This window comes from Nerophis ophidion, linkage group LG09, assembly GCF_033978795.1.
Source record: "Nerophis ophidion isolate RoL-2023_Sa linkage group LG09, RoL_Noph_v1.0, whole genome shotgun sequence".
Lineage (NCBI taxonomy): Eukaryota > Metazoa > Chordata > Actinopteri > Syngnathiformes > Syngnathidae > Nerophis > Nerophis ophidion.
The window spans coordinates 3,068,370-3,090,869 of NC_084619.1; the positions used below are offsets into that span (position 1 = coordinate 3,068,370).

Consider the following 22,500-nt stretch of genomic DNA (forward strand, 5'->3'; position numbering starts at 1 on the left):
GCAGATGAATTTGCAACTATAAAGTCAACGAAATCACAAAAGTGAGTTTTGTTGATGTTGTTGACTTATGTGCTAATCAGACATATTTGGTCGCGGCGTGACTGCCAGCTAATCGATGCTAACATGCTATTTAGGCTATAGGTGTATGTACATTTGAAACTATATTACATTTCCTTCGACCCACATTTAATGCGAAACAAACACTTACCAATCGACGGATTTAAGTTGCTCCTGTGTCAAAAGATGCGAAAGTCCTGATGGTTTGGTCCGCACATTTTACCGGCGATGCTAACGCAGGCCATGCTATGGCTATGAATAGCGTCAATAGCTATTCGCTCAATAGCTTCAGTTTCTTCTTCAATACTTTCATACTCCAACCATCTGTTTCAATACATGCGTAATCTGTTGAATCGCTTAAGTCGCTGAAATCCGAGTCTGAATCCGAGCTAATGTCGCTATATCTTGCTGTGGTATTCCCATTGTTTGTTTACATTGGCAGCACTGTGTGACGTCACAGGGAAATGGCCAGTGTCTTCGCAGAGAGCGAAAATAAGGCACTTTAAAGCTTTATTTAGGGATATTCCGAGACCGGTAAAATTTTGAAAAAAACTTCAAAAAATCCAACAAGCCACTGGGAACTGATTTTTATTGTTTTTAACCCTTTTGAAATTGTGATAATGTTTGACTGACCTGACTGTTTTGTTGACATTCCCTTTAGTGCAGCTCCATCTAAAAGGATGCATAACGCAACCCCAGCCTCTACTGTAGCGTCTATTATATGCGCCTTATAATGTTGTGCGCCTTATATACCTGTATCAACCCATCCATCCATCCATTTTCTACCGCTTATTCCCTTTTGGGGTGGCGGGGGGGCGCTGGCGCCTATCTCAGCTACAATCGGGCGGAAGGCGGAGTTTTAAAATAGGCCATTCATTGAAGGGGCGCCTTATAATCATATGAGCCTTATAGTGCGGAAAATACGGTAATTAAAGATTTCAAAAATGACTACTTGAGATTAATTATGAGTTAACTTTGGTCAAAATTAAAGGCCTACTGAAATGAGATGTTCTTATTTAAACGGGGATAGCAGGTCCATTCTATGTGTCATACTTGATCGTTTCGCGATATGGCCATATTTTTGCTGAAAGGATTTAGTAGAGAACATCCACGATAAAGTTCACAACTTTTGGTCGCTAATAAAAAAGCTTTGCCTGTACCGGAAGTAGCAGACGATGATGTCACCGGTGTGAGGGTTCCTCACATCTGAACATTGTTTTTAATGGGAGCCTCCAACAAAAACAGCTATTCGGACCGAGAAAGTGACAATTTCCCCATTAATTTGAACGAGGATGAAAGATTCGTGTTTGAGGATATCTATAGCGACGGACTGTAAAAAAAAAAAAAAATTAAATAAAAAAAAGTAAAAAAAAAAAAAACGTGATTCATTGGGACAGATTCAGATGTTTTTAGACACATTTACTAGGATCATTCTGGGAAATCCCTTATCTTTCTAGTGTTGTAGTGTGTTAAATAGCACCAGAGTAAACTGAAAAGACGCATGAGAACACACTGGAGAAAAAACATTTTCCTGTTCAGTCTGCGGTAAAAGATTTGGACGAAAAAATGTGTTGAATTTACACATGAAAACACGCAACGAGGAAAAGCCTTTTTCATGTTCAGTATGTGGTCAAGGTTTTATACAAAGAAGTGATCAGAAAATACACATGAGAATACACACTGGAAGGGTGTATCCACGGGTTTGTTGACGCCAGTGTCTGACGGAAGTCGACGGCAGCTGTACGGACGGCACAAGCTCAGCTGATCTCCGGTAAGTGGCGACTTTTTACCACAATTTTCTCACACCGAAAACTGCTGGTTGACATTTGGTCGGGATCCATGTTTGCTTGACCGCCCTGATCCATAGTAAAGTTTCACCTCCGGGAATTTTAAACAAGGAATCACCGTGTGTTTGTGTGGCTAAAGGCTAAAGCTTCCCAACTCCATCTTTCTACTTTGACGTCTCCATTATTAATTGAACAAATTGCAAAAGATTCAGCAACACAGATGTCCAGAATACTGTGTAATTATGCGGTTAAAGCAGACGACTTTTAGCTGTGTGTGTGTGCAGGGCTAATATTTCCTAACAGTCCGTGACGTCACACGTACACGTCGTCATTCCGTAACGTTTTCAACAGGACACTTTGCGGGAAATTTAAAATTACAATTTAGTAAACTAAAGCGGGCGTATTGGCATGTGTTGCAATGTTAATATTTCATCATTGATATATAAACTATCAGACTGCGTGGTCGCTAGTAGTGACTTTCAGTAGGTCTTTAAGTATAATAAACTATTTTAAACATATTACTTGTTCTCCCTAAATATTTACCATAGCATTACAGTAATTATGCCACCACTGATGAAGACATTAACCCTGGTACTCTGCAATTAATTAATTAAACCACTTAGCGACTATATGAGGAGAGAACACGGTAGGCTATGTGGTGTGTATTTGCGGATATCTCCTTTACACTTCAAGACAAGCGTGATACTCACACACAGTATGTCTGTGGCAGGCCGCAGCAGGACCTGAAGCGGGACAGCAACCGGTTCTCCAAATCGATGATCGTCTCGCCCACTTTCTCGTCGCGGCTCAGCAAGTCGTAGTCGTACACGGCAATCTTCAGATCCTTGTCTTGCGGCAAGAAGCAAGACAGCTCAAACATCCTAAACAAAGTCAGAAAAAGGGTTCTAGGGGATGAACGGAATCGGTAGGTGAATATATCGGAGAAAGATCTGAATCAACCTTCCAAATTCTGGATTGAGAGTGTTTGGTCTGTAGTTATCCCGGTCATCCACGGTTTTCCTGCCAAGCGTAATCTTCACATACGGATCACACTGAAATTGCAAGGAAAACCTGTGTTTCGTTGTATTTGTAAAATGTTGTTTTAAAGGCCTACTGAAATGAGATGTTCTTATTTAAACGGGGATAGCAGGTCCATTCTATGTGTCATACTTGATCATTTCGCAATATTGCCATATTTTTGCTGAAAGGATTTAGTAGAGAACATCTACGATAAAGTTGGCAACTTTTGGTCGCTAATAAAAAAGCCTTGCCTGTACTGGAAGTAGCAGACGATGTGCGCGTGATGTCACGGGTTGTGGAGCTCCTCACATCTGAACATTGTTTACAATCATGGCCACCAGCAGCTAGAGCGATTCGGGCCGAGAAAGCGACGATTTCCTCATTAATTTGATTGAGGATGAAAGATTCGTGGACGAGGAAAGTGAGAGTGAAGGAGTAGAAAAAAAAAGACGAGGGCAGTGGGAGCGATTCAGATGTTATTCGACACATTTACATTTACTCTTTTCTCTCTGGCACTCATCGAGGGTGGACGCTCCCCTTTCCTCTCCCTTATCTCCTGCTTGCTTCTTTGTCTTGCTTTGTCTTAACTTTCTTGTTGCCTCTTTTTGCACTGCTCTCCAAATCTAAACATTGGAACTATTTAACTGGCCTCAACTAAATTGACAAGATCATTGGTTTGGGGGAACCTGCTGTGGTGACGGAGCGGTTGTTGCTGGACACCCGACGGACTCTTGGGAGAAGAAGGAGGGCTGTGTACCTGGCGACCCTTTTCTGTCGAGGACGAGAAGATATCCACCTATTCGGAATTATGACAACAAGACATCTGCTGATTGGAGTAAACGTTGCTCTGGTTTGTCGACAAATTGGAAGTTGCTGGCAGTCTACAAAGTACCCCAAAGCTGCCATAAATGATTAGAGGATGCGGGAAGAACTGTGGATTACATCGGACTGTCTACCCCGCAGTTTTGAGGACCAGTCATAGACAATTTAGGGTGAAAAGCAACTTTTATTTTCACCCGCATACAAAATCATTCTAACTTGGATTGTTTCCCTGGCTTTGAGACTCTCCAGAAGGACAGTGCAGCGAAGACACAACAAACTCCCTTCTTGTCTCTCATGGACACACACTTGTTGTTGTTGACTTTGGACTAGCGACTGCACATTAAATCAAGGCCGCGGAACAGAGACACACTACGGGCTTACACGCACACACACATCCACAAAAATATACGCCACACATACACACCTACCACCCCAACCCAACGCCCTCGACGCAAATCCCATAGGGGTGATGAATGGATAGTCAGTGCCTGAGAGCTGCAGCCTACCACCATGACCTTGAACTAGATATCTCGAGATGTATGTTGTAATATGTATACCTGCTTTGCTATGGAGGTTTTTTCCTTGGACTCACTCCGGACCCCTCCTGAGGGTCTAACCTTAGACTGATATTTTTTTTTTACTCCCTACCCCCCTCTCCCAATGTCACCTTGTTCTCACCTTTTTAAGGAGCGCCGTAAGTGGCTGATCCGTTGGTGGTCTCGTCTTGTCCCCCCTGTAAGGTATGTCTGCTCTTAGCGGGACTGTACCGAAAATTAAATTTCGTTGTACTTGTGCAATGACAATAAAGATCTATCCCATCCTACTAGTGTAGTAGAGTGTCCTGGGTTCGCCTATACCAGGGGCCGGGAACCTTTTTGGCCGAGAGAGCCATGAAAGCCAAATATTTTAAAATGTATTTCCGTGAGAGCCATTTTAATATTTTTACCACCGAATACAGCTGTCAGGTTCAAACACTGATGACATTTATTAAGCAGACAAGAAGCAAGGAATTATACAGAGACAGGATTCAATTTAGCTCAATGAGGAGAAACCCTCAGACTTTCCCTGATTACAACAACTAAATTAATGCATTTTTAAGTAAGACCAACATTTTTAGAGTATAATATGTCTCTTATTCTTTTTAATAACTTTGTTATTCTGAAGCTAGCCAGTAATAAATAAAATACTTTGGCGACTTCTTGAACAGGGCTTCACGGTGGCAGAGGGGTTAGTGCATCTGCCTCACAATATGAAGTTCCTGCAGTCCTGGGTTCAAATCTAGGCTCGGGATCTTTCTGTGTGGAGTTTGCATGTTCTCCCCGTGAATGCGTGGGTTCCCTCCGGGTACTCCGGCTTCCTCCCACTTCCAAAGACATGCACCTGGGGATAGGTTGATTGGCAACACTAAATTGGCCCTAGTGTGTGAAAGTGGTCTGTCTATCTGTGTTGGCCCTGCGATGAGGTGGCGACTTGTCCAGGGTGTACGCCGCCTTCCGCCCGATTGTAGCCGAGATAGGCGCCAGCGCCCCCTGCGACCCCAAAAGGGAATAAGCGGTAGAAAATGGCTGGATGGACTTCTTGAACAGGTGTGATAGAAACGGATGGATGGATTGAAATGCATGAGAATGTTTTATATTTTGAACATTATTTTTAACACCAGCGGAATTATTAATTACTCATCGTGTTAAGCAACGTCAGCTAAGATTAATCTGAGAGCCAGATGCAGTCATCAAAAGAGCCACATCTGGCTCCGGAGCCACAGGTTCCTGGCCTATACAGTGTACTTATATAATAAAATAATAAACGGGAGACCTTAGAGCAGGTCCGGTAGCCACCACTTCTTTAATGTGAACTCCTTTACACCTCTCTCTCCACAACCACACACCCTACGTCACAGCCCCACGGCAACTCTGAAAGGACAAAACTCCTCCTCCTCACACTTTCTGTTAACTTGGGACACCCTGAACTGTTTGTTACACTAGGATAATTCTGGAAAATCCCTTATCTGTTAGTGTTTTAGTGAGATTATATGGTCGTATCCGGAAAGTCGGAGGGGTGTGGCGACCGCCAGTGTCTCCGTGGGAAGCCACGTTTCTCGACGAGGCAAGGTAGTTGGGCTGAGATCCCCCCCCCCCCCACGGTGTAAGCATCTGACGGTCGGGGGCGGCCGTTGGGAGGAAGAACGACGCAAACTCTCTGCTCATGACTAGATAGATAAATAGATAGATATAGATAGTACTTTATTGATTCCTTCAGGAGAGTTCCTTCAGGAAAATTAAAATTCCAGCAGCAGTGTACAGAGTTTAGATCAATTTTTGAAAAAAAGTAAATAATGGGGGTTTAAAAAGGAAACAAAATAGAGAAATATTACAAAAAGAATAAAAACAATGGGAATAACAATATAACAGTAAAATAAGAATAGTAGGCAGTAGTGCCCATGTTATGAAAACGTATTGCACTGTTATTGTTTTGCATCCCCTGTCATCCTAGTACCCCCCGTCCCCCGTCCCAGAGAGGAGTTGTACAGTCTAATGGCGTGTGGGACAAAGGAGTTCTTGAGTCTATTAGTCCTGCACTTGGGATGAAGCAGTCTAGAACTGAACAGGCTCCTCTGGCTACTGATAACGCTATGCAGAGGGTGACTGGCATCATCCAGGATGCTCACTAGTTTGTCAACAGTCTTCTTCTCTGCCACCCTCACCAGTGAGTCCAGTTTCATTCCCATTGTAGAACCGGCCCGCCTGATCAGTTTCTCAAGTATGGAGCTGTCCTTCTTAGATGTACTGCCCCCCCCAGCACACTACCATGTAGAACAGAACACTGGCAACCACAGACTGGTAGTACATCCACAGGAGTTTTCTACAGATGTTGAAGGAGTGCAGTCTCCTGAGGAAGTACAGCCTGCTCTGTCCTTTCTTGTACTGGTGGTCCGTGTTAACAGTCCAGTCCAGCTTATTGTCCACCCAAACCCTGAGGTACTTGAATGAGTCCACGGTCTGTACCTCAACTCCCTCCATCACAATAGGTTGTGACCGTGGACTCAACCTCCCAAAGTCAATGACCAGCTCCTTGGTCTTTGACGGATTGAGCTGTAAGAGGTTCGTGTGGCACCAGACAACAAAGTCCCTCACCAGATTCCGAAACTCCTCCTCTCTGCCGTCCCTGATGCACCCGACCATGGCTGTTTCATCCGCGTACTTCTGGATGTGACACAGCTCTGAGTTGTAGCAGAAGTGACTACGGTAAGAGCCGACTTATTACCACCATTTTCTCACCGAAACCTGCCGGTTGACATGTGGTAGAGAACCATGTTCGCTTGGCCGCTCTGTTCCATTGTAAAGCTTCACCGTCAGCTTTCGGGAATGTAAACAAGGAAACACCGGCTGTGTTTGTGTTGCTAAAGCAGTGTTTTTTTAACCTGGGTTCGGTGAGTCGTGCCTCAGGGGTTCGGCAGAGGTCCAAACACACCCGACTCATCGTCTCAACAAAAACTTCTCCCTATCGGCGTATTACGGGTACGGCAACAGCAGAAGTCACACTGATTTGCAGGTGTGTCATTTGTTGTGAGTTTATGCAGTCTAGTGTGAGTTTAGTGTCGGTGTTGTTCTTTGAACAAGGTGATGTTCATGCACGGTTCATTTTGTGCACCAGTAAAAAAACATGGTAACAATTTAGTATGGGGGACATAATCACCATTAATTACTTGCTTATTAACATGCAATTTAGTAACATATTGGCTCTTAATTAGTCATTATTAAGTACTTATTAATGCTTTATTCGGCATGGCCTCCTTTTAACCCTAACCCTCTAACCCAGGGGCGTCAAACTTAAATACAGAGTGGGCCAACATCTTAAACTGAACAAAAACGCAGACCAAGGTTGAAGTGAAGTGAAGTGAATTATATTTATATAGCGTTTTTTCTCTCGTGACTCAAAGCGCTTGACATAGTGAAACCCAATATCTAAGTTACATTTAAACCAGTGTGGGTGGCACTGGGAGCAGGTGGGTAAAGTGTCTTGCCCAAGGACACAACGGCAGTGACTAGGATGGCGGAAGCGGGAATCGAACCTGCAACCCTCAAGTTGCTGGCACGGCCACTCTACCAACCGAGCTAAACCGCCCCTGAACAAATTGAACATATTAACTTTTCAATAGGGACCCAAACAAGTTTTGCATTGAATATTGAACAAGCAAGGCTTGTATAACTTTATAGTGACATGCAAAATCGATTTTCAAATAATAATAATTTAAAAATATCAATGGTATATTAAATAAAATCTAAATAAAACAATTGAATGCCTCTTTCCTATTTGCAGCTTTCTGATGTAAATAATAACTTGGCGGGGTTTGGTGGTAGCGGGGGGTGTATATTGCATCCCGGAAGAGTTAGCGCTGCAAGGGATTCTGGGTATTTGTTTATGTTGTGTTACGGTGCATATGTTCTCCCTAAATGTGGTTGTCATTCTTGTTTGGTGTGGGTTCACAGTGTGGCGCATATTTGTAACAATGTTAAAGTTGTTTATACGGCCACCCTCAGTGTGACCTGTAGGGCGGTTGACCAAGTATGCCTTGCATTCACTTGTTTGTGTGTAAAGTCCGCATATAGTATGTGACTGAGCCGGCACAATGTGTGTATGGAGAAAAAGCGGACAGGACGACAGGTTGTAGAGGACGTTGAATGCAGTCCCCAATGATGTGGCTTGGGTGGAAATCGAGAGAAATTCGGGAGAATGGTTGACCCGGGTGATTTTCAGCAAGGGCACTGAAATCCCGGAGTTTTAATGTTAATTTGATATTGCCTCAAGGGCCAAATTAAATTACACGGTGGGCCAAAGTTTGACACCCATGCTCTAACCCTAACCAAATAACTCCAAATTAAGTCTTTGTTACTTAGAATATGTTCCCCTTGTGTCCAAAAACCTCTAAATTAAGTCTTTGTTACTTAGAATATGATCTCCATACTAAAGTGTTACCAAACACACATACCTTTGTTTTGAATTTTTAAAATATATATATATATTTTTCGCTAAGAAGGGTTCAATGAAACTAATGGGGTTTGGTACCTCCAACAAGGTTAAGAACCACTGTGCTAAAGGCAGCCGCGATACACCGCTTCCCAACTACATCTTTCTTCTTTGACGTCTCCATTATTAATTGAACAAATTTGCAAAAGATTCAGCAACACAGAAGTCCAGAATACTGTGTAATTATGCGATTAAAGCAGACGACTTATAGCTGGGATCGGTGCTGGATCAAAATGTCCGCTACAATCCGTGACGTCACGCGTCATCATTCTGCGACGTTTTCAGCAGGATAATTGGCGCAAAATTTAAATTTGCAATTTAGTAAAATAACCAGGCTGTATTGGCATGTGTTGCAATGTTAATATTTCATCATTGATATATAAACTATCAGACTAGTCGGTAGTAGTGGCTTTCAGTAGGCCTTTAAAGAGCAACATACTGTACCATGCCGTTTGTGTCCTTGGGCTGAAGGTCAATACAGCGCACCACATAGATCCTGACCAGACATTCCTGAGGTCCACTTTCAGGAAGCTCTCTGAACTGACGAGGAGGAGATGGCACCCCAGGGTCATCAGGCAGCGGGTAGATCTTGAAGGAGCCCTGTGCTCACCCAAAAAGGAAAATAATATATCATTGTGTGTTGTTGTGGTGGTCATGACGCTATCAACCTCGTCCACTAGAGGGCAGGCAAACGCAGGTTAAAGAGCAGCACTCCCGTCCAAAGGCAAAACCTAGTAACTGACTTCTAGCTGATTTTGCGAAAACAAAGGAAAACCAATCTATTTTGATCTACAAAGTCATCAAACGTAAAGATGTTTTCTTCAGCTTTCATTTTCTTGCCGATTGAGCCATGGATTGAATCTGCTCTCATGAACGGATATTTGATCACAATCCCGGGTGGGCCCCATTCTGCGTTTGCACATTGGACAAGAGCCGTGTACAGCGTCCAATTTTTATTTGGACCTCCACAGTTATCTGCCCAAAAGAGTATGCAAGGGGAAGAATCAAGAACAATACATTTAATGAAGGTGCTTGCAACGTCCTGGGGCGATCTTCCAAATGTCCCCTCGTGCCATAATATCACATAATCAGCTTGACCGTCGGCCCCCATTCGTGCAAATGTCTCATTAAAGACAATAAGGCGACTGACAAAGAAGCTCCGATTGGTCCCTTGAGATACTAGGTTTTTCTGTTGTATCTACACGGTTATGTGGTAGTTACTAGGTCCTGCCATGCGCGCAACAGCTTACTTACGGAACAAAGGACAATATCGCATACACTAATGTAAAGCATATCACCTAGGAACTCCAAAATTATTATCAGCTCAGTTTTGGCCAAAATGGAGTTACTGGGTTTTGCCTTTGGAAGGGTGATGTCCCCTGGCAAGTTTCACTGCAATAAGACGCTTTTGGTAGCCATCCACACGCTTCAGGTTGAATTGTTGACCACTCATCTTGACAAAATTGGTGCAGTTCAGCTAAATTTGTTGGTTTTCTGACATGGACTTGTTTCTTCAGCATTGTCCACATGTTTAAGTCAGGACTTTGGGAAGGCTGTAGTAAAACCTTAATTTTTGTCTGATTTAGCCATTCCATTACCACTTTTGATGTGTGTTTGGGGTCATTGTCCTGTTGGAACACCCAACTGGGCCCAAGACCCAACCTCCGGTCTGATGATTTGAGGTAATCCTCCTTTTTCATTGTCCCATTTACTCACTGTAAAGCACCAGTTCCATTGGCAGCAAAACAGGCCTTTAGCATAATAGTACCACCACCATGCTTGACGGTAGACATGGTGTTCCTTGGATTAAAGGCCTGACCTTTTCTACTCCAAACATATTGCTGGGTATTGTGGCCAAACAGATCCATTTTCGCTTCATCTGACCACAGAACTTTCCTCCAGAAGGTCTTATCATTGTCAAAGAAGCTCCGATTGGTCCCTTGAGATACTAGGTTTTTCTGTTGTATCTACGCGGTTATGTGGTAGTTGCTAGGTCCTGCCATGCGCGTAACAGCTTACTTACGGAACAAATGACAATATCGCATACACTAATGTAAAGCATATCACCTAGGAACTCCAAAATTATTATCAGCTCAGTTTTGACCAAAATGGAGTTACTGGGTTTTGCCTTTGGACGGGCGATGTCCCCTGGCAAGTTTCACTGCAATAAGACGCTTTTGGTAGCCATCCACACGCTTCAGGTTGAATTGTTGACCACTCATCTTGACAAAATTGGTGCAGTTCAGCTAAATTTGTTGGTTTTCTGACATGGACTTGTTTCTTCAGCATTGTCCACATGTTTAAGTCAGGATTTTGGGAAGGCTGTAGTAAAACCTTAATTTTTGTCTGATTTAGCCATTCCATTACCACTTTTGATGTGTGTTTGGGGTCATTGTCCTGTTGGAACACCCAACTGTGCCCAAGACCCAACCTCCGGGCTGATGGTTTGAGGTTGTCCTGAAGAATTTGGAGGTAATCCTCCTTTTTCATTGTCCCATTTACTCTCTGTAAAGCACCAGTTCCATTGGCAGCAAAACAGGCCTTTAGCATAATAGTACCACCACCATGCTTGACGGTAGACATGGTGTTCCTGGGATTAAAGGCCTGACCTTTTCTGCCCCAAACATATTGCTGGGTATTGTGGCCAAACAGATCCATTTTTGCTTCATCTGACCACAAAACTTTCCTCCAGAAAGTCTTATCGTCAAAGAAGCTCCGATTGGTCCCTTGAGATACTAGGTTTTTCTGTTGTATCTACGCGGTTATGTGGTAGTTGCTAGGTCCTGCCATGCGCGTAACAGCTTACTTACGGAACAATATCGCATACACTAATGTAAAGCATATCACCTAGGAACTCCAAAATTATTATCAGCTCAGTTTTGACCAAAATGGAGTTACTGGGTTTTGCTTTTGGACGGGCGATGTCCCCTGGCAAGTTTCACTGCAATAAGACGCTTTTGGTAGCCATCCACACGCTTCAGGTTGAATTGTTGCCCACTCATCTTGACAAAATTGGTGCAGTTCAGCTAAATTTCTTGGTTTTCTGACATGGACTTGTTTCTTCAGCATTGTCCACATGTTTAAGTCAGGACTTTGGGAAGGCCGTAGTAAAACCTTAATTTTTGTCTGATTTAGCCATTCAATTACCACTTTTGATGTGTGTTTGGGGTCATTGTCCTGTCGGAACACCCAACTGTGCCCAAGACCCAACTTCCGGGCTGATGATTTGAGGTTGTCCTGAAGAACTTGGAGTAATCCTCCTTTTTCAGTGTCCCATCTACTATCCGTAAAGCACCAGTTCCATTGGCAGCAAAACAGGCCTTTAGCATAATAGTACCACCACCATGCTTGACGGTAGACATGGTGTTCCTTGGATTAAAGGCCTGGCCTTTTCTGCCCCAAACATATTGCTGGGTATTGTGGCCAAACAGATCCATTTTTGTTTCATCTGACCACAGAACTTTCCTCCAGAAGGTCTTATCATTGTCAAAGAAGCTCCGATTGGTCCCTTGAGATACTAGGTTTTTCTGTTGTATCTACGCGGTTATGTGGTAGTTGCTAGGTCCTGCCATGCGCGTAACAGCTTACTTACGGAACAAAATACAATATCGCATACACTAATGTAAAGCATATCACCTAGGAACTCCAAAATTATTATCAGCTCAGTTTTGACCGAAATGGAGTTACTGGGTTTTGCCTTTGGACGGGGGAGCAATTCCTCTCACTGCCCTGTGGCCCCCCTCACCTTAAACTCCCCCACAACTGAGGGGTCATCTTCATCTTCGTCCGTCTTTCCTCGCAGGAGTTTGAAAGTGCTGCAGAAATCGGTGAGACCTTGGAACTGTTCCACTTGTTCTAGTTCCCGGTCGTAGACCTGAAAGCCACGTTGCAAGGTTGGATTGGAGATGCAGAACAAATGTATTTGGGCAACAACAGATTACTCTTTTGTTTTTAGTTGTGTTTTCTGTTTGGAATGACTTGTACATACTTTTTTTTTTATTTTTTATAAATGTTTGATTTATACAGGCTAGTAAGGTAAAGTGTGATGAAGGCTGCAGAAGCAAGGTAGCCGAAACTTGTCAGACACCACACTTCAACTTATTAGCCTAGATAAATCAACGTCAGTAGGATAAATCAGTGGTTCTCAACCTTTTTTCAGTGATGTACCCCCTGTGAACATTTTTTTTAATTCAAGTACCCCCTAATCCATGGGTCGGGAACCTTTTTGGCTGAGTGAGCCAAAAAGCCAAATATTTTAAAATATATTTCCGTAAGAGCCGTATAATATTTTTCTTTAACACTGAACACAACTAAACACGTGCATTTTTAAGTAAGACCAAAATTTCTAGAGTATAACAGGTCTCTTATTCTTTGTAATAACATTGTTATTCTGAAGCTAACTGTGGAGGGGGCGTGGCCTGCGTGCCTGCAGCGACAGGTGCGTAGATAGCCCACCTGGGCCTTGTTATCTAATCACCTGTTACTCTGTTATAAGCAGCAGCCAGGAGGAGAGACGGGGTTGGGGCTGGAAATACTTTTGCTGGAAAGCAACTGAGGGACTTATTGAAAAATAAAACAATATTGTAACCCTGAAACAGGCTCTCATGTCGGTGCTTGGTGGTCTGAAGAACCCCCAGGAGGGCAAGCCCCACACGAACCAATAATAAATAAATAACTTCTTACCATTAACGCAACTTCTTGAACAGGTGCGGTAGAAAACGGATGGATGGATTAAAAATGCATGAGAATGTTTTATAATTTGAACATTATTTTTAACACTGATTACAAGTGGAATTGTTCATTACTTATCGTGTTAAGCAGAGTTAGCTCAGATTTATCTGAGAGCCAGATGCAGTCATCAAAAGAGCCACATCTGGCTCGCGAGCCATAGGTTCCCTACCCCTTCCCTAATCAGAGCAAAGCATTTTTGGTTGAAAAAAAGAGATAAAGAAGTAAAATACAGCACTATGTTATCAACTTCTGATTTATTAAATTGTACAACAGTGCAAAATATTGCTCATTTGTAGTGGTCTTTCTTGGACTATTTGGAAAAAAAAGATATAAAAATAACTAAAAACTTGTTGAAAAATAAACAAGTGATTCAATTATAAAATATTTCTACACATAGAAGTAATCATCAACTTAAAGTGCCCTCTTTGGGGATTGTAATAGAGATCCATCTGGATTCATCAACTTACTTCTAAACATTTCTTCACAGAAAAAGAAATATTTACCATCAATATTTATGGAACATGTCCACCAAAAAATCTAGCTGTCAACACTGAATATTGCATTGTTGCATTTCTTTTCACAGTTTATGAACTTACATTCATATTTTGTTGAAGTATTATTCAATAACTATATTTATAAAGGATTCTTGAATTGTTGCTATTTTTAGAATATTTAAAAAAAAATCTCACGTACCCCTTGGCATACCTTCAAGTACCCCCAGGGGTACGCGTACCCCCACTGGGCTAAATGAACCTCTTCAATAGACTTTAACATACTAATGAGTGATTTTTTTTAAATATGAATTTTCACGGTGGCAGAGGGGTTAGAGCGTCTGCCTCACAATACGAAGTTCCTGCAGTCCTGGGTTCAAATCCAGGCTCGGGATCTTTCTGTGTGGAGTTTGCATGTTCTCCCCGTGAATGCGTGGGTTCCCTCCGGGTACTCCGGCTTCCTCCCACCTCCAAAGACATGCACCTGGGGATAGGTTGATTGGCAACACTAAATGGTCCCTAGTGTGTGAATGTGAGTGTGAATGTTGTCTGTCTATCTGTGTTGGCCCTGTGATGAGGTGGCGACTTGTCCAGGGTGTACCCCGCCTTCCGCCCGATTGTAACTGAGATAGGCGCCAGTGCCCCCCGCGACCCCGAAAGGGAACAAACGGTAGAAAATGGATGGATGGATATGAATTTTATGTTCAAAATGAAATAAAGCTATAACTTTTTGGATTTGACACCACCACAATGGATTTGAAATTAAAAAAAATATTGTCAGCTTAAGTCTCAAAAATACATGGTTTTACCCTTTTATTGATTACAGTAACATGCCGACTTTAATGGTTTTGGGGTTTGTAGTTACAGTTAGAGGATATTTAACTAATTTAAGATATCTAAAAAAAGGGTGTCTGCTCCATCTTTATTTCAGTTTGGGGGTCCTTGGCCTGGAAACTATTGATGAACCCAGTACTTTAAAACAAGCAAGTACATGTGTTTGTTCTCCATCCATCCATTTCCTACCGCTTATTCCCTTTGGGGTCGCTGGTGCCTTTCTCTGCTACAATTGGGCGGAAGGCGCGTACACCCTGGACAAGTCACCATCTCATCGCAGGGCCAACACAGATAGACAACATTCACACTCACATTCACACCCATCCATCCATTTCCTACGCTTCTTCCCTTTATGGTCGCGAAGGCGCTGGTGCCTATCTCAGCTACAATCGGGCGGACGGCGGTGTACACCCTGGACAAGTCTCTCTCTTCCCTTTCATCTTTCGCTATTCTTTCTTTTTTTTTTTTTCATTTATTATTATTATTTTTTAATTATCTTTCTAGCTATCATTATGTATGCGTATTGTTGCATTTGAACAACTTTATTGTTGATAATAGAGGTAATCTATTGGTTTTGTTCATGATCAATAGCGCTTTTTCTATTGGTATTTGTATTGCTCCAGTTTTAGTGTAAAAACGCTCATTATCATTACTATATTATTTATTTCACTAACTGCTTATTTGCTATCACTTTTACGATCATATTTGTACATATTATGTATGTGCTGGTGTTGTTCTATTGTTGTTGTTGTTGTTTGTTTCTCTGTCCAATCCCCCTCTTATCCCCACAATTACCGCCTTTGTCTTCCTTTTTTTCCTCTTTCTATCCCTTCCTGCTCCGGCCCGGCTGCACCAAATGATAATATAAATACATTTAATAAAGTCACATTCAAATAAGACAACAAGAGAAGTATCTTACACTTCTCTTTTGTAAAGTAGATCTGAACAGCCGATATGGGCGTCTACATCAACTATATGATTTGCCTGAGAAGCTGGACAGGACAAAAAAAATAAAATGAATTGATTGACGTGGACAAGTTGAAAAACTTAGTCGTCTGTTACCATTTAGTGGTCAATTGTGCGGATTATGTACTGAACTGTGCAATCTACTAATAAAAAACCAACAAATTGTCGCACCGATTGACTAAGTTGGTGTTTATGACCTCACCTCCAACGTGTCGTATCCCTTTTTCAGGTAAGGCCCACACTTCTCCTGCAGTCCAATGGAGGCATAGAACTTACTCCACCAGTCTACTGCTTCCTCTTCCTGCACATTTGAAATCATTTAAAAGAACACAAACACAATCGTGGTCAAAAGTTGACATACACTTGTAAAGAACATCATGTCATGGCTGGTGTGAGTTTCCAATCATTTCTACAAATCTTATTTTTTTCCGACAGAGTGATTGGAGCACATACTTGTTGGTCTCAAAAAACATTCATAAACTTTGGTTCTTTTATGAATTCATTTTCTACTAGGCAAAACCTAGTAACTAACTTCTAGCTGATTTTGAGAAAACAAAGGAAAACCAATCTATCTTGATGCTGTCTTACAAATTCGGATTCCAGAAAACAGAGAGTGAGATGTTCGACCTCTTGTGCGAAACACAAATGCATAAAATGACTTAACACATTAAATGACGAGTAAAACATTTACAAACACAACAACCAACTTCTAAAACATTAAAAACGCCTCCAAAACACATAAAATGACTCCGAAGAGATACTCAGTGACATCTAAAACGTAAATTACTCCTAAAACACATAACAAGACTCATAATAAGACTCCTAAAACATGTAAAACTCATAAAACACGGAAAAATACTCCTAAAAACATGTAAAAACACTCCTAAAACAAATTTAAAAACAGATCCTAAAACACGCAAAAAAACTCATAAAACACGTAAAAATACTCCCTAAAACATGTAAAAAGACTCCGAAAACAAATTTAAAAACAGATCCTAAAACACGTAAAAAACCTCCTAAAAACATGTAAAAAGACTCCGAAAACAAATTTAAAAACAGATCCTAAAACACGTAACTCATAAAACACATGAAAATACTCCTAAAAACATGTAAAAAGACTCCTAAAACAAATTTAAAAACAGATCCTAAAACACGTAAAAAACTCATGAAACATGCAAAAATACTCCTAAAAACATGTAAAAAGACTCCGAAAACAAATTTAAAAACAGATCCTAAAACACGTAAAAAACCTCCTAAAAACATGTAAAAAGACTCCGAAAACAAATTTAAAAACAGATCCTAAAACACGTAACTCATAAAACACATGAAAATACTCCTAAAAGCATGTAAAAAGACTCCTAAAAAAAATTTAAAAACAGATCCTAAAACACGTAAAAAACTCATGAAACATGCAAAAATACTCCTAAAAACATGTAAAAAGACTCCTAAAACAAATTTAAAAACAGATCCTAAAACATGTAAAAAACTCATAAAACACGGAAAAATACTCCTAAAAACATGTAAAAAAAGACTCCTAAAACAAATTTAAAAACAGATCCTAAAACACGGAAAAATACTCCTAAAAACATGTAAAGAGAATCCTAAAACAAATTTAAAAACAGATCCTAAAACACGTAAAAAAACCCCTCATAAAACACGTAAAAATACTCCTAAAAACATGTAAAAAGACTCCTAAAACAAATTTAAAAACAGATCCTAAAACACGTAAAAAAACCTCATAAAACACGTAAAAATACTCCTTAAAACATGTAAAAAGACTCCTAAAACAAATTTAAAAACAGATCCGAAAACACGTAAAAAACTCATAAAACACGTAAAAATACTCCTAAAAGTAGTCAGAATGTGACGTCACCGAGGTAACACACCCGCCATTTTCATTTTCACATTACAAACACCGGGTCTCAGCTCTGTTGATTTCCGTTTTTTGGACTATTTTTTGGAACCTAGGAGACATCATGCCTGGTGGGTGTGTTGTCGGAGGGTGTAACAACACTAACAGGGAGGGATTCAAGTTGCACCACTGGCAAGAAATCTGCCGCCAGACCCCCATTGAATGTACCAGAGTGTCTCCACATTTGACCGGCGATGCTAAGACAGACATGGCACAGAGATGTATGGATAACCTGCAGATGCATTTGCAACCATTAAGTCAACGAAATCACAAAGGTGAGTTTCGTTGATGTTGACTACCAGCTAATCGATGCTAACATGCTACGCTAATCAATGCTAACGTGCTACGCTAATCGATGCTAACATGCTATTTACCGGCGGTGCTAAAGCAGACATGGCACAGAGATGTATGGATAACCTGCAGATGCATTTGCAACCATTAAGTCAACGAAATCACAAAGGTGACTTTTGTTGATGTTGTTGACTTATGTGCTAATCAGACATATTTGGTCACGGCATGACTGCCAGCTAATCGATGCTAACATGCTATGCTAATCGATGCTAACATGCTATTTACGCTAGCTGTATGTACATTTGAAACTAGATACCCACATTTAATGCGAAACAAACACTTACCAATCGACAGATTTAAGTTGCTCCAGTGTCACAAGATGCGAAAGTCCTGATCGTTTGGTCCGCACATTTTACCGGCGATGCTAATAAGGCAGCCATGCTATGGGCCACTTCATTAGGTACACCCACGCTATGGCCGAATAGCGTCAATAGCTATTCGCTCAATAGCTTCAATTTCGTTTTGGCTATCTGCCTCCATACTCCGACCATCTGTTTCAATACATGCGTAATCTGTTGAATCGCTTAAGCCGCTGAAATCCGAGTTTGAATCCGAGCTAATGTCGCTATATCTTGCTGTGGTAACCGCCATGTTGTTTGTATTGGCAGCACTGTATGACGTCACAGGGAAATGGATAGTGGTTTCGAAGATAGCGAAAATAAGGCACTTTAAAGCTTTATTTAGGGGTATTCCGGGACCGGTAAAATTTTGCAAAAAACTTCAAAAAATACAACAAGCCACTGGGAACTGATTTTTATTGTTTTTAACCCTTTTGAAATTGTGATAATGTTCTCCTTTAAGCCATTTGGTTTCTGTTCCTCACCCTGTCAACTTTGTATCGTACCTACTGACCTACAGTAGCTATCGTACCTACCCTCATGACCACGCACCTACCTGTTCCTCATTTTTGGTTTGTTTTGTGCCACAGCTAGTATCTTTTGTTTGTTTGTATATAGTAATGCCATTGTGCTGTTTTTTGTTTGACTATAGTCTAGTTTGTTATCCGCCATTGTGGGCGCCCTTTGTTTTCCTGTTTTGTCTTATAGTGTTTAAATAAATCAAATATGTACGCACACTCTCGTCTGGCTCGTGCCAATCATCCTTTGCGTGGAAGAAGCAAAACAAATCCAAGTCCATGCCTTGACTGTATGTATACTTTTGACCCAGCACATTTGCTCACATTTTCAGTAGACCCATAATAAATTCCTAAAAGAACCAAACTTCATGAATGTTTTTGTGACCAACAAGTATCTGCTTCAATCACTCTATTACAAACAAATAAGAGTTGTAGAAATGATTGGAAACTCAAGACAGCCATGACATTATGTTCTTTGCAAGAGTATGTACACTTTTGACCATGACTGTATATTGTCAAAGACAAGAAGAAAGGCACTCACCTTCTCAATTTGAAGCTGTAGTTATGGAAATCAAAAGAAATACTGCATGTTGATAAAATTGAAGGTTTGCCTCTGCATAGTGTAAGTGCGTTATGACTCACCTCAGCTTTGTCTGTATGTCTCTCCTCTATGTCGATGACAACGTCTCCCTGAGCAGCTATCATTGCCACTAAAATAGAATGGGAGGAGGACTCGGTAAATGTAAATGTTTGGAAGTGTGTGTGTGTGTGTGTGTGTGTGTGTGTGTGTGTGTACCTCTGGCTGACATGCAGACTTCATTGTTGACTCGATACGGGTCACATCTGAACACCTCCAAGCAGTCGATGGTGCACTGGCCCACTACTGGCTTCCTTCCAAAGGGTCTGTGGTCGATGACCTTCAGGACGATGGGAGGTGTGTACATCTCTTCTTTGGGGAGAAGCTGGAAAATGACACAAGTTGTTGGAATTATACAGTGGGGCAAAAAAGTATTTAGTCAGCCAGCGATTGTGCAAGTTCTCCCACTTCAAATGATGACAGAGGTCTGTCATTTTCATCATAGGTACACTTCAACTGTGAGAGACGGAACGTGAAAAAAAAATCCAGGAATTCATACTGTAGGAATTTTAAAGATTTTATTTGTAAATTATGGTGGAAAATAAGTATTTGGTCAACCATTCAAAGCTCTCACTGATGGAAGGAGGTTTTGGCTCCAAATCTCAGGATACATGGCCCCATTCATTCTTTCCTTAACACGGATCAATCGTCCTGTCCCCTTAGCAGAAAAACAGCCCCAAAGCATGATGTTTCCACCCCCATGCTTCACAGTAGGTATGGTGTTCTTGGGATGCAACTCAGTATTCTTCTTCCTCCAAACACGACGAGTTGAGTTTATACCAAAAAGTTCTATTTTGGTTTCATCTGACCACATGACATTCTCCCAATCATCTGCTGTATCATCCATGTATCCATTTTGGTATAAACTCAACTGGTGGTGTTTGGAGGAAGAAGAATACTGAGTTACGTCCCAAGAACACCATACCTACTGTGAAGCATGGGGGTGGAAACATCATGCTTTGGGGCTGTTTTTCTGCTAAGGGGACAGGACGATTGATCCGTGTTAAGGAAAGAATGAATGGGGCCATGTATCGTGAGAAATTCAGGAATTCACATGGTAGGAATTTTAAAGAATTTATTTGTAAATTATGGTGGAAAATAAGTATTTGGTCAACCATTCAAAGCTCTCACTGATGGAAGGAGATTTTGGCTCAAAATCTCACGATACATGGCCCCATTCATTCTTTCCATAACACGGATCAATCGTCCTGTCCCCTTAGCAGAAAAACAGCCCCAAAGCATGATGTTTCCACCCCCATGCTTCACATTAGGTATGGTGTTCTTGGGATGCAACTCAGTATTCTTCTTCCTCCAAACACGACGAGTTGAGTTTATACCAAAAAGTTATATTTTGGTTTCATCTGACCACATGATATTCTCCCAATCCTCTGCTGTATCATCCATGTATCCATTTTGGTATAAACTCAACTCGTCGTGTTTGGAGGAAGAAGAATACTGAGTTGCATCCCAAGAACACCATACCTACTGTGAAGCATGGGGGTGGAAACATCATGCTTTGGGGCTGTTTTTCTGCTAAGGGGACAGGACGATTGATCCGTGTTAAGGAAAGAATGAATGGGGCCATGTATCGTGAGATTTGGAGCCAAAACCTCCTTCCATGAGTGGTTGACCAAATACTTATTTCCCACCATAATTTACAAAAAAGATTATTTAAAATTCCTACAAAGAGAATTCCTGGATTTTTTTCCCACATTCTGTCTCTCACAGTTGAAGTGTACCTATGATGAAAATTACAGACCTCTGTCATCATTTTAAGTGGGAGAACTTGCACAATGAGCCCGTACCACTTTGAGGAGCAGGACAGATCCAGGAAAGTTGGGATTCTTCTTGAAGTTCTTGATGATGGCCGTTTGAACGATCTCGCCGCCACATTCCACGATCAAGTTAGGAGACGCAACTGTGGCCAGCTGGTAGCTCTTCATGTTCCTCAAACCCCAAGTCAAGACCTGAGAGAAAGAGGACGTTATTCACTGTTAACAATCGCTGTAAAAGAGGCGAAAGAATGATATTTGTTGTACCGGACCTCGATGGCAGTGAGCTGCACGACAGGCCTGATTCCTTGAGGAACCATGTAGAGCTTCTCCCCTCGCCGAGGAGGAGCCAGAGGAAGATCTCCATCATTTGCCTGCAAGCCAGTGTTACATTTTCAATATTGCAATATTTAATAAACCCTTATGAGAGTAAAAGGACATTTTGTACCATTGATTTTTTTAATACTTTCAAGTAGGGCTGGGCGATATGACCTTTAATGAATACTGTATTTCCTTGAATTGCCGCAGGACATATAGTATGTGCCTGCCTTGAATTACCGCCTGGTCAAACTCGTGACACTTCCCCTGTCATCATTTTCTAAATGGAGGAGGCTGGTTTCAATACCGGTCATTTGAAATCGCATAAAGCAGGGGTGTACCATGAATTGATTAACGTGGACCCCGACTTAAACAAGTAGAAAAACTTATTGGGGTGTTACCATTTAGTGGTCAATTGTACAGAATATGTACTGTACTGTGCAATCTACTAATAAAAGTTTCAATCAATCAATCAATCAATGTCAAACTCAAATACAGAGTGGGCCAAAATGTAAAACTGAACAAAGCCGCAGGCCGAGGTTGAGCAAATTAACCAATAGGGACCCAAACACGTTTTGCATTAAACATTGAACAAGCAAGGCTTATATAACTTTATACTGACATGCAAAATCGAGTTTCTAATAATAATAATAAAAAAATATCAATGGCATATCAAATACAATTTAAATACAAATGTAATGCCTCTTTTCTATTTGCAGCCTTCTGAGGTAAATATCAAAATATATTGTAGCGTCCCGAAAGAGTTAGTGCTGCAAGGGGTTATGGGTATTTGTTCTGTTGTATTTATGTTATATTACAGTGCAGATGTTCTCCCGAAATGTGTTTGTCATTCTTGTTTGGTGTGAGTTCACAGTGTGGCGCATATTTGTAACAGTGTTAAAGCTGTTTATACGGCCACCC

At 41.3% G+C, this 22,500-nt stretch overlaps 1 protein-coding gene across 5 annotated transcripts in view; it reads right to left on the reverse strand.

Annotated features, from left to right (window-relative positions):
• The window catches only part of LOC133558905 (myoferlin-like), a 124,977-nt gene that overhangs the window by 15,841 nt on the left and 86,636 nt on the right, over nucleotides 1-22,500 (reverse strand). For all 5 annotated transcript variants that reach the window (XM_061910053.1, XM_061910051.1, XM_061910055.1 and 2 more), the window contains 10 exons: nucleotides 21,534-21,635; nucleotides 21,295-21,456; nucleotides 19,649-19,814; nucleotides 19,495-19,562; nucleotides 19,394-19,408; nucleotides 15,936-16,034; nucleotides 12,457-12,585; nucleotides 9,156-9,311; nucleotides 2,805-2,896; nucleotides 2,555-2,725 (listed from right to left, as the gene is read on the reverse strand). In XM_061910053.1, the coding sequence (XP_061766037.1) occupies nucleotides 2,555-2,725; nucleotides 2,805-2,896; nucleotides 9,156-9,311; nucleotides 12,457-12,585; nucleotides 15,936-16,034; nucleotides 19,394-19,408; nucleotides 19,495-19,562; nucleotides 19,649-19,814; nucleotides 21,295-21,456; nucleotides 21,534-21,635 (1,160 nt within the window). The remainder of the gene's footprint in view (nucleotides 1-2,554; nucleotides 2,726-2,804; nucleotides 2,897-9,155; nucleotides 9,312-12,456; nucleotides 12,586-15,935; nucleotides 16,035-19,393; nucleotides 19,409-19,494; nucleotides 19,563-19,648; nucleotides 19,815-21,294; nucleotides 21,457-21,533; nucleotides 21,636-22,500) is intronic.